The sequence below is a fragment of the Xenopus laevis genome, chromosome 1L, assembly GCF_017654675.1.
Source record: "Xenopus laevis strain J_2021 chromosome 1L, Xenopus_laevis_v10.1, whole genome shotgun sequence".
Classification (NCBI taxonomy): Eukaryota; Metazoa; Chordata; class Amphibia; order Anura; family Pipidae; genus Xenopus; species Xenopus laevis.
Window position 1 is genome coordinate 106901487 of NC_054371.1, and position 13225 is coordinate 106914711.

The 13225-nt window shown below is 35.3% G+C and overlaps 1 protein-coding gene across 4 annotated transcripts in view; it reads left to right on the plus strand.

Annotated features, from left to right (window-relative positions):
* rexo1.L (REX1, RNA exonuclease 1 homolog L homeolog) overlaps nt 1-13225 on the plus strand; it is a 34549-nt gene that overhangs the window by 11581 nt on the left and 9743 nt on the right. The window contains exons 5-13 of one of the 4 annotated variants that reach the window (XM_018254481.2): nt 163-308; nt 1883-2020; nt 2095-2218; nt 2819-2932; nt 7120-7257; nt 7890-8003; nt 8280-8353; nt 10158-10268; nt 11937-12052. In XM_018254481.2, the coding sequence (XP_018109970.1) occupies nt 163-308; nt 1883-2020; nt 2095-2218; nt 2819-2932; nt 7120-7257; nt 7890-8003; nt 8280-8353; nt 10158-10268; nt 11937-12052 (1075 nt within the window). Of the gene's footprint in view, nt 1-162; nt 309-1882; nt 2021-2094; nt 2219-2818; nt 2933-7119; nt 7258-7889; nt 8086-8279; nt 8354-10157; nt 10269-11936; nt 12053-13225 lie in introns of those variants that run through there. The other 3 variants (XR_001934976.2, XR_001934977.2, XM_018254490.2) reach the window with 3 other exon arrangements.

Sequence of the window (13225 nt, forward strand, 5' to 3'; positions counted from 1 at the left end):
AGACACATAATTGTTTTACAAGCACTTGATTGATAACATTGTTTATGTCCGGATCGTGCAAACACCGGTGACTACACCGGATTGCTTTATAGACTCAACCCTCTACTTTTTCTAGTGATTTTTGTCTCTCTAATATTATGTACTGTATTTTGTTCAATTTAGAGATAAAGGACACTGCTTCAATTGGTATGGTTTCATCGCCCAGTGGTTTATCCTCTGCAGTAAAGACTCGAACTCTGTCTGGCATGGCATCCAAAACCACCACCACATTAGTGCAAAAGAGACAGGCACATGCACCATCACTACAGGTACAAACTTCTTGTAACCTTAAGGTCCAACACCCCAACCAAAGTTCCTTAAATTAGCCAATCTCTCTTAACATCCCCTGATTTCTCGCATTTTACATAATTTTTTTGTGCTTCCACTTTTTTTAATGCATTTAAATTGGGTTTTGTAATGATTTTCCCAAACATGTCTGTACTCTATTTTTAGTGAAATTAAGAGGTTTTACTGCTAACCAGATGCACATTTTGCTGGTATTGTCTGTAAATATTGGACTCCTATTAGACGGCACTTCATACAGCCATACATACATAGCCTTTTGCTTCAGTTTATGCACCTGGCTGTCAGAAACGTCTTGTGCATGCTGTCCCATAGTGTAATATTAATGTTGCAATGCTTAAACCTTGTCATAAATACAGAAAATATGGTATTTCAAAGTAAAACTGACTCCTGTGCTAAAATCCTTTGAATACTTATAGGATATGTTGCTTTAAAGGAAAATTATACCCCCAAAATGAACACTTAAGCAACAGTTTATATCATATTAAGTGCCATATTAAAGAATCTTACCAAACTGGAATATACATTTAAGTAAATGTTTTACATCTCTTGCCTTGAACCCCAGTTTTGTGATGGTCTGTGTGCTGCCTTAGAGATCACCTGACCAGAAATACTACAACTGTAACAGGAAGACGTGTGGAAGCAAAAGACAGAACTCTGTCTGTTAATTGGCTCATGTGACCTAACATGTATAGTATGTTTGTGTGCACAGTGACTCGTACGATCCCAGGGGGCGGCCTTTATTTTTTAAAATGGCAATTTTCTATTTATGATTACCCAATGGCACATCCTACTAGAAAAGTATATTATTATGAAAATGGTTTGTTTACATGATTGATTTCCAGTTTAAAAAAGTTGATGAGGCAATGTGGTCCTTTTAAAAACAGATGCCTGTACATTTTGCTGATATGCTTATTTTAGTTCTTTATTCTTAAATGTCTTCTATATTATCTTCAGGACTTAGTTCTACCCCCAGTACATGTATCTTCATCGCACCCAAACTGGGCCAAAATGAGTGCTTAAAATCAGTGAGCTATCCACTTTTCCATTTAGAGTGCACAGCAACCCAACTTTCTAAAACATAAATAGAAACTAACAGTATTTATCTTAGTTTATGAATAATCTTGCAGAATGAGGATTTTATTAGTGTATGCATACCAACAAGTAAGTGAAAACCACCAAGAACGAAAACTAAGAATGTGCTTTTCTATTATTTACAGATTGTGCTATATTGCCATTCATGTTGCAACTAGTGTTGAAGTCTAAAGCGCCATTTATTTTTTTATTTTTAATACCTCTTGCGCCAAAGATTTCAAGTAATCTAATCTAATTTTTGGTGACCTAAAATTTTAAATGGTGTATTGGATTTATTATGTTTAGCCCATTAGATAAGGTTATTTCACTAGATAACTTTGCTTTAAGACTCAGTTCTCATGCAGTATTCCTTGACTCAATTTGGTTCTTCCTAACTATGCATGTAAAGTATACCTTTAAAAATCTCTCGTTGTACTGACTATCTTAAGATATATCCCCTATTCAGAGTGCCACCTTGAAGAGACCAGTCATTCCCACTGAATTTGGTGCTAAAGTTCCAACTACTATACGGCAGCGTTACCTCAACCTCTTTATTGATGAGTGCATAAAGTTATGTGTTTCTCAACAAGAGGCATTTGACAAGGTATGGCATGGAAGTGTTAACAAGTGTAACTTATTCAGTTGTGTGGTCAGGTCATAATTTTCCTTTTCCATCAGGCTCTCTTTGAGGAGAAAGGGGTCTATAGTCGTAGCACTAGTCGTAATATTTACCTGAATGTGGCAGTTAACACTTTGAAGAAACTGAGAAATCAAGGACCAAGTAACAAAGCATCTTCATCTAGTGAGTATAATATCAAATTTAAGGTTGTGGGCATTCTTAATACAGTGCTACAGGTTAAAGAAACAAATCCGAGCCTTTCAGCAGGAATCGGCCCAATCCAATTGTCTTAGGGTATAGGGTGAAATGCATTTCACCCTATAACCACATTTTTTTACAGGTTTGCGTGTTTATATTGAAGTGGCAAAACCGTGTAGCCTGCCCTGTAGGTAAAATGTTGTTTGGTAAAGATTTGAGTGAAATTTCTAAATCGACATGAAAGAAAAATTATCCTTATCACAGAACAAGAGATGGATCCAAGTATAAATATGACATGGGAGAGAGAGTTTGCTCAGAGGTTGCTCAAATGGCATGAAAATGCATTATACTAAGATTTGCAACAATTGATTTTTATTTTTCACAACTTGAAATGATATGTTATTTGCAGTGGGGATTAGGCAAGATTGTAGATGGTTATTAAACTGTATTTATGATGTTAATATTTATCATTAATTGCATAAAATACCCCTTTTGTTTAGTGAAGACTCTGGTTCTCAAAAAAACTTACTGGAACATTGAAGGTTTTATTCTACATATTCTTTTTTTTTTTTTTTTTTGTATCAGAAAGCATGAACAAGAAAGCTGTATCTCATGAATCTATCCTGGGAGGAAAGCTAGCAGCAAAAAACAGTTTTTCTGTGAAGAGTAACAGTGGTCATCGAGAGGAGAAATTTTCAGGTATTGACCGCTTTAGACTATAATTGCCTTTGTATTCATAATTCTCATTTTATTTTGGTCATTTTGTGTGTGAAAAAAGTTCAATATTTTTGGGTAATATTTTGAAGCATAATGCTATTTTGCGCATATGCATTTAGTTTACAACACTATCAGAAACAAACTTACTGAAATAACTGTAGGAGAACCCTACCACCTGCAAAGGGAAGAGGATAAGAACATAAAAGCACATCAACATATGTAGCTTTGTAAATGAATCATTTTATAAAACTGGACCTCTTTTGATTTATTAAAACAATAATAGGTTGCTGCTTAGTCCACTAAGCACACTGGCACCACTGACTTCAGTACTAATATGGGGATTTTTGAGTGGGAGTACTATATAAAAAACAGCTTGTAGCTTTTTTTTTTTTTTTTTTTTTTTTTAAAAAAAAAAAAAAAAAATCCCATGCTTTGGGTACTGCAGAGGATAAGGGTGTCAGAGTATATGTTTAGATCGAGTTAATTTGGATAGACACTTTGACTGTTGTCGATGGCTGTTCATTGTAAGTCAGGAGTGCCCATACTTTAATAATGAGAGGTCTACTTTTAGTGATGTTGTCCCATTAAGATCTACATCCATAAAAGCATTGTTAGAATTCTGTTCCATGAAAAATATTACTTAAATATTGCTTTATGAGAAAATGTATATTGTTATATTTAACAAACTACCATTTCTTGCGTAACCTCAACATAATAAATATCTGAATGAAAATCATTAAACAGGAGGGTAATTTACACAAGCCGTTTGTTGACAAACAAATAGCTAGAGGTCTATAGGTAGAGCCTGATCTACGTTTTTGGCACCCCTGCTATAAGTGTTCGGAAACCTTTCCTTTACATAGGCTCTCTGAAAGGTTAATAATGTAAGAACAATATTTATAAGAATTCAGTCTGCTTTGAAACCAAGAAATATATAATGATGGGAGAATAGTGCCTTTATTTTCCATTTGTAAATTAAAGAAAGACCAAATATCTTCTCTGTAATTAATACATTAAAATGGTCAGCAACAAGAAATAAAAAGGCATAGTACTACAGGTATGGGATCTGTTATCCAGAATGCTACGAATTTTGGTAATGCTATCTCCCATAGACTCCAATTATTTTAATCAAATTCAAAAGTTTAAAACATATTTCTTTTTCATTGTAACAATAAAACAGTACCCTGTACTTGATCCCAGGTCGAGTACAAGTATTCCTCTTTGGAGGCAAAGCAGTCCTATTGGGTAATCATAAAGTATGAAGATCCAAATTACAGAAAGATCCCTTATCCGGAAAACACCAAGTCCCAAGCGTTCTTAATAACAGGTCCCATACATGTACATAATATAATGTTTTTTGGTTTGTTTGTTTGTTTGTTTTTTAAATCATTGGCATAATTTTTGTGTAGTTCCCAGGCAATGAATAAGCCTCTTTCTAGTTTGGAGTCTTGCTTAAGGGGGTTGATTGGTTTAGAATTAACTTTTACTATGACATAGACAATGATATTCTAAGATTTGCAATTCCTCCCTTTTTTTTGTTTGGTTTTAAAATTATGCAACTTTTTCTTTTTTTAATGCTTCGTTTTGGAAATTGAACAACTGAAATTGAAAGTTAATTTAACGGTGAACTTCTCCTGTGGTATACCAGTAATCTCTATACAATACATGATAGAAGTGCATTGTAAGAGCTTAAAGGAACAATAACCAAAAAATGTAAGTGTTTTAAAGTAATGAAAATATAATGTAGTGTTGCCCTGCACTGGTAAAACTGATCTGTTTGCTTCAGAAACACTACTATAGTTCATATAAACAAGCTGCTGTGGAGCAATGGCACAAATTGAAAAACGGCTAAATGACACAGGTTAACGAATGGATAAAAGATAACACCATTAGACAGACAGAGCTTATCTGCTATCTGCTGTGTAACTTGAGCTTTTTCTCCTTTGAATGGCTGCCCCCATTGCTACACAGCAGCTTATTTATATAAACAATAGTAGTGTTTCTGAAGCAAACACAACAGTTTTACCAGTGCAGGGCAACACTGCATTATATTTTCATTACTTTAAAACACTTTTATTTTTTGACGTTACTGTTCCTTTAAACAGTCAGGTTTTAGGTGTAAATTCCACTGTAAGATAACACAGAAAAAAACCCTTAGAGTGAAAATAATGGCATTTGGCAAATCAAAATATAATATATATATTGTGGAATGATTGAGATTTTTTGGAAGCACAGACTAAGTACACATGACACTTCAAAGGTAGATTTTACAGGAATACTGACAGGTATTGTAATGGAAGTACAAGTATGTCTTTATAATGTGTACCTGCCATTAATTTAATGTTCTAAAACCAGCACTTTGTCTCCTCTTCGGCCCCCCATTACATGTGCTAGAAAACATCTATTTTTAACATGAAAAGATATTTGAATATTTTGTAGCAGAGAGAAACATTCTTTAGTATAATTTGTCCTAACTGAAAAGGATAATTTAAAATGTGTAATGTGGACCTGGTGTGAAGCTTACTTATTTTAAAAGTGTTTGAAAATACTAGGATACAGGGAGTCCTCGAGTTACATACAACTCATACTTACAGACAGAGGCTATTACAGTAATGTACTGTGGTTTGCTTGGCCTTTATTAGCATTTAGCTTTAAAAAACCACCTACTCAATCCCCTCTGGCTTGTGTTGTCTACTGCAGAACACAGAAAGGTAAAAATAAATACTATGTTAAGACAAACATCTGTCTTGTTGCATGTAATAAGTAAATGTATATGTTTCAACTTACATACAAATTCAACTTAAGAACAAACCTACAGACCTTATCTCGTATGTGACCCGGGGACTGCCTGTAAATGTTCGTTTTCAATGTCTAGGGTCTGTATTTACTTTTAGATTTTAGATAAGTATTAAAGGAGAAGGAAAGTCTAAAATCAACTTAATCTCTAAGTGTTGACCATGAAAAGCAAATACCTTTACTAGCAAGCATTCCCACATTCATTTTTTCATTAATCTTTAGGCTGCAATTGTTTTTTTAAAAAGTTGAAACATGTAGATAAAAGCATACCAATGCTGCAGTCCAGAAATGTTCTCAATAGGGCACACGCATGCGCAGTAGCTCTCAGCCGTGCCCTGCGCATGCACACTAGGTTCTTGTGGGCTCCGTGTGAAGCATGAAGTTTTGGTCACGTGATGATGCCGTTCCTTCGTCATCTCTGACCTCTCTGCCTCCACCTCATTGAATCAAGCTCCAATCGCGCTCCTGCTTCTCTGTTGCGTGAAAACAAAGGGAAGCTTTGAGCTGAGGAGCGGAGCTAAAAAATAAATCAAGCAACCCAGCGTGCGGGTCTGTCTGACTGAGGTCTGTAGTAATGCATTATTAATAAAGGAAAGCTCCTTGTTTGCAAAGTCAGTCAGACAATGCATGTAAGACTACATCACCGGGGTCCACGTAGGATGTGCATGCGCAGTACAGAGGAAGCCAATTTGAAAATGGCGGCGCCAAAATGTTAACAGCGCCGAAAGTTCTGAATGCAGGAGCACAGAAGCAGCAGTGATCTTAAAGTTTTTAATGCAGCGTTTCAGGAGGGGGCCTGATGGCAAACCTAATGAAGTAGGTTTCATTTTTTTTGTTTCCTTCTCCTTTAAAGAGGTTGTTCACCTTCCAAACACTTTTTTCAGTTCAGTTGTTTTCAGAGTGTCTCATAAATAAAGACTTTTTTCAATTACTTTCCATTATTTATTACTTTATACTGTTTTTTCAAAATCTAATTTGATTCAGGTGCACTCTAAACTGTTACAATTTTGCAACATTTAGTTGATGCATTCTCAGTAGCATCTCTGGAGTATTAGCAACTATTGTATCAATTCTAAAAGCTGCCTGTAATGAAACCCAGAGATTCTGCTCAGCAGGGACAAAGATAAGAAATGTATCAACTAAATATATCAATTTAGAACAGTTTAAATGGTCAGTGACCCCCCCAGCGCTGCTTTAGAAGGTGAAAAATTACACTTTACACTTCAATATTAGAAAAATGGTGACACATAGGAAATAGAAAGTAATTGGAAAAAGTCGTTATTTCTAGTGATCTATCCGAAAACAACTAGTTGTTTGAAGGTGAACAACCCTTTAATGTTATTCTTTGTGCATATTTATTATTTGTTAAACAGATGCTGTTTTGTATACAAAACTGAAAGAATATATGCTAACTGAAGAGCAAATGCAAGAGCATGGATACCCGATGGCTCACCCTGATAAAGCTGGAAAAGCCATGATTTTTAACACAGAGGAAAAGAGGAGCTTGGATTGTAAGTAAAATATGAATAATTATCCTTCTAAATAAAACAGCATACTATACAGCAGCAATCTGTATAAGCTCTCTAACAAGCTGAGAAAACATCAACAGACCTAAAAGATCAGCCTTTTTTATATGACCTATCGCTATTCTGGAGTTCTTAGCATATTTATGCCCTTTTACAGATAAGGAAGCCAGTGTTCAGAGTAGGTAATGGAACATTTGTCACCCATGTAACGCTGAGTCTGGGGTGAAACTAACCCTTCTGAATCATTTAGGGTAAAATGTGAAACGTGTTTGAAATTATATTAAAAGGGCTGTAATACCCTTTTTTTCAACACAAGTTCTAAGCATACACTTGGCCTGTTTTGTTTTGTTTTTGTTTTTTTCATTTCATCATTTGAACAGAGCAAATAAAGTACAGAGCATACATCATTTTCTCTCACTGGTCTGTGCAGTGGTGTATTAGGTTCATCTGATGTACTGGGGTTAGCACAAGCTTTCATGGGTGGGAGGTGGTGGAAAAAGTCTGAGTGGGGTTTATTTTATTTTGATAACATTCAGCATGTGCAGTATGGTAGAGAATGTATATTACTATTTTTAAAGAAAATTGGTTCATTAACTCAGTGCTTTTCATTTTTGCAGCTTCCTGCAGAGTGTGCTGTCGCTGTGGAGCAGAGTATTCGGTGTCCACTAGTGGGAAATGTGTGCGCAGAGAGGAATGCATCTATCATTGGGGTCGCCTACGCAGACAGAGAGGTGCCGTCTGAAGAAGGGAGGGGCTGAGAGAGCAACAGACAGTGTGTGAGAATTACAGGGCTGCAAGAGAAGTGATTTAATTGTATGTATGGGGGTGGGGTCAGCATATGTATAGAAGAAGTCATTTTTTGAGTATTAAGGAAGTGTGAGAGAAAGAAACAGGTTTTCTTAGAAAGAGATTTAAGACTAGTTGTCCTAGCATGTTTGCATAGTCCACATTAAAGAGGGCAACAAATTTGCTTATTCAATTTGCAATTTTTTTTTGTTTGTTTTCAGCGCATGGCGGTTGGGAGACTCATTACAATTGCTGCTCTGGAGCTGTTGGATCTACTGGATGTCAATCAGCCAAAGTAAGTATTTTTTTTTTTTTAATCATATATATTTTTTTACATTTCATATAAAATACTGTACATAAGTTATGACACCTTATTTTTTTACTTTGATATTAACAGTAAGTACACAAATACACATTGCCGTAATATTATTCAAAGTTTGCAGAGTGTTATATTGTTTAAAAAGGAAGGGTATGCTTGCTTTGTATGTTTGTACAACCTCTTTAACAGGCATCCTGCATCCCTATTAGTACTATTATTAATAATAATTATTAACATGTATTTATAAAGCACCAGCACATTCTGTAGTGCTGTATATACCTACTTAATTTTTTGCTGCTACTTAAATTGGTGTTGAAGTTGTTTCAGCACCATCTCCGTTGTCCTTTGCCCACTGGAAATACTTTATATTTATCCTCATGTATAAGGAATCCTAAGTATCCAACAAAGGCATAATTTATATCAAATACATTAATGAGAGGGTTGGGTTTCCTCATAAGAGATGTTGTAGCTGTTAGCGGCTCTATTTCTGCTATTATGGTATCTGAATATGACGGCTCCAACAACAATCGAGACATGTCATTATCATACAAGAACTTCATAAAGCTACCTTTGGCTATAAGCAGCTGTGGCGGAATAGAGGCTTCCGTAACTTTTTGGACAATTGTCTTATTCAGCCTAATCCATTTTGTAACTATCTTATCTATCCCTGAACAAATTCAACAAGTGCAGAAAAGTCACCAAACATAGCAAAGATTTGCAGTTTGATATTTTTTTTTCTTGAAAGAAATATTAACCCATTTTGAATTTTTCTTCTAAAAATCTATGGTTCAATATAGCAACGGTATTATCAGTAGTATTTACAATACAAACACTGTATAAACAAATGTGCAAAATTATTACGTGCCTTTATATATTGGGTTTCTATAGCCTAATATTTCTGGTACAGTATCAATGCATATTGGTATTTTATTAAATTAATGAAAAAAAGATTAGTGACATTCTAAGACTCTTTGCAGTAGTTCTTTTTTTGAAATTCTTGTTCCTAGTGTACATGTTAACTTAGCATCCAGGTAGTGATTTGGAATTTGTGAGAAATTTAGCAGACTGCCTCCATACTAAGGTAAGTAATAAAAAGCAATAATTAAAATGGAAAGGTTTGTGTCATGTTTATATATACAGCAAATAAAAAGTACAATAATAAAAATAAATACCTACTGCAAAAATAAATATAAAAGTACAGTTACAATAAAGATTAATAGCTTAATGCCAAAGAGACAAGATGATGGAGGTCCCTGCCCTGTAGAGCTTGTACTCTAAATGGCAAGGCTATCTTACAGACCCAAATAGGAGGAAATTAAGTGGTGCAGGTTACAGTGGGTGAATGTTGATAAAAGGATCCGCACACACTTCTTTCTTTTGCAGTGGGGGGTCACCCCTTCACTTTATTTGTTTAATCACCACACCATCAACGTTTCGGGGGGGAAACACCCTCCCTTCATCAGGATCCTGATGAAGGGAGGGTGTTTCCCCCCCGAAACGTTGATGGTGTGGTGATTAAACAAATAAAGTGAAGGGGTGACCCCCCACTGCAAAAGAAAGAAGTGTGTGCGGATCCTTTTATCAACATTCACGTTGCTAGGGGACCTTGCCGGGTCGACGGAAGAACGCACCACCTCTGCAGGATCAGTGAGATTGGGTGTGCGGTAAGAAAAATTACATTGCATTGCAACCAGGTTACAGTGGGTGCCACTGCAAAATAAGTATATAAGTGCCAGTTATTGGCTATTAATGCAGCAAGTGCAACAATGTCTGTTTTCAGCAACATGTGCATGATGGCCGGAAGGAGAACTTAGATGGATATGTGAAGACATTTGAGAAACTGCAGCCTGCTGACGGCAATCCTGGGATTTTTGCATTGGATTGTGAAATGGTGAGCCGAAATTTGACAGTATTATCTCCACATTTGACCATGATGCAGTTGAATGGCGGGGTTAGGAAATTGGACTCATAGGGTCTGCCCGCCCTACAGTAATACCGCTACCTTTATGGCTTTCCTGCCTTTTACTTACTTATTCAACTATGCTCAGTGTTGCCTTTTATCTAAGATTTACTTCTTGTACACATTTTATATGCTTTACACATTTTATAGCCTTTATTTACTCGATACACTGTGTTCATAGGCCTAAAATTTATATTTTTATATAATTATATTAGTGATATTTTATAATTAACATTGTGTGTCACCCCTAAATTGTAATTACTAGATGATACAGGATATTCAGGTGTAAAGGGACACTGATGAATGTTTGAACTTTTATTTAAAAAGGGTGCATATTTATCTGTCTGCTGGTAGTTGACATTTTATATATACAGTCATGCCTGAGAGTTTGTGAACCCTTTTAAATGTTCAATATTTTTATATGAATGTAACCTACAACAGCATGTTTTCAAACATGTCCTAAAAGTAGATGAAGAAAACTTAGTTAAATGTTGTGGAAAGGATAGTTCTGCTTCTGACCTTTAAGGTAATGACACATGAGAAACGTTAAGATCACCACAAATAAAACCTATTGCAGCGATCTTGCTAAACTGTTGGAAAATGCCTGTTGTGGCAGATATGTTATTGGATCTTTTTTTTTTTTTCAATAAATACATGACCAAATATAATATTTTTTGTTTAATTAGGTTTTCTTCATCTACTTTTAGAAAATCAGATGATGTTTTTGGTCACATTCATATAAAAATATAGAATATTTAAAAGGGTTCACAAACTTTCAATCACAACTGTATATATTTATAGCTACACGCAGCATATTTTTTTATTATTATAGATAAACTACAAAATCAGGTTGGCTTCTTAGGGTGATGGCACACAAGGAGATTTGTCACCCTTGGTTAATTGTTTGGTACCCCAGCTGACAAATCTCCCTATAAATATTTTCCATTGAGAAACATTAAGATCACTGCAAGTAAAAATATTACTTGATTTTATTTGTAGTACTCTTGTAGGCCCCCCACCCCAGGTCCCGCCCACCCCACACCACTGTTAAAAGACCATACAGACATAAGCGCTAAAAACGTGAAAGCCCCCCCCCCAACATGTTGCTCACCAAGCCCTTTAATGTTGTTTCAAGTGGTCTCAAATCAGATGTTCGTTTTTGGATTTTTGAATTGGAGGCAAGTTTTGGAGACATAAAGACCATGCATTCTGCCAAACTGTAGTCTGCCAATTACAGCCGTTATTGGGCACCCCTTTTTCATGCTTTTGTTGCTCCAGCAACTTTATATTTAATTGTGGCTCATTGGAAAAAAAAAATCTGGGGACCTCTGGCCTAGAGCCTAGCTATTGTTACATCAGTTTATGGCTGTATATGTTATTTACTGTACAAAAGTGGCTGAAAAATGTTTCAGGCTTATCTCATTTACCACAATTTTTGGAAAACATTATTCAATTTAGTAACGGCACAAACAAGGACACCAGGCCTTTTTAATTCTGGCAACATCCGAAAGCAAATATTTGATAAAAAAAACATCACTTCCTTCATTTTCCTAGTTTTGACTGATATAGCCATAATTATGAACCTTCTTCTCTTCGCAGTGTTACACCACACAAGGCCTGGAGCTGACCCGTGTCACAGTCATTAACTCAGAACTTAAAGTTGTATATGACACTTTTGTTAGACCGGACAACAAGATTGTGGATTATAACACAAGGTAACTACAAATGTTTGTGCCTATATTTATTTCTAAAAACAGCAACAACATTGTGTCTTTCAATCAAGCTGTTAGCATTCCATAATATGCAATATTCATAAGACGACTAAAAACAACACACCCTTCACAGGGTTCTAAGTGACAAGTTGATGTCACTATCACTATCACTAATAGTAAACGATAGTATACCAGTAGCATGTAGGAAAACCAAGCACCCAGGTAATGAACTCCTTAAAGCATTTAATTAATCCCTCGGGATCCCTGACCCTCCATTTGCACAAATAAACTGCAGAACATCATAATTACTTAACAGACTGCAGTTATCATTTACACTAACCATAGAAGATTTTTGAATCTAAAAGGTTTCTCAGAATTTTTTTAACAAAAATTTCATTATGGAAAAGAAATATTTTTTCATATATTTAAATATATATTTCACTTTAGATACATTTATCAAAAATCATGGTTGGAGATTTGTGTGGAGAATTGTGGCTCCTCGTTACATGTGAAAACTTAGCCAATCATTGCATTGCAGTTGGAGTTTTTGCTATCTAGATGCCACAGTTATCAAGATTTATAATGTAGCAAAACTCAAAAGAACAAAAGCTTCATCTCTTGATTGTGGTTTTTTTTTTAACTTAAAAATGTAGATGTCTTAACACCTTAACCTCTATTTATTTCTTAGACTGAATTAGATCATGATTATCCTATTGGAGACATGACTGCACCATAAATTGTTGTTACTGTGGTTTAACATTACTGCTAATATGTAATGTATGTATAATCCTGCGTAATTCTTTTTTTGATTTCTGTGTTTTATGGTTCTATTTGAAATGCACTTTACCTTGTGCAAAATATTCCAACCATAACTTTCTAGTAAAGTTGTGTCTTGTGGATGAAATGAAACATTAGACAGCTAAGCTACTATTGCATATCAGACTTCATATAAAGCTTATCCTTCCTGCTTATACCGAGCTTTATTTCAGCGATGAAGGGCTTTAAAATATCTATAGTGGTTCTGCAGTGACGGAAATGGATGTAAAGTCCTGTAGTCCCATCCTATTGATGAAGCTAGGCCCGCCATGTTGTATTAGATGACCGTTATGGACTATGAATAATGAATCGGGCTAGTTTTTTTTTTTTTTCTGACATAAGTTGCATTACCCAAGTAGT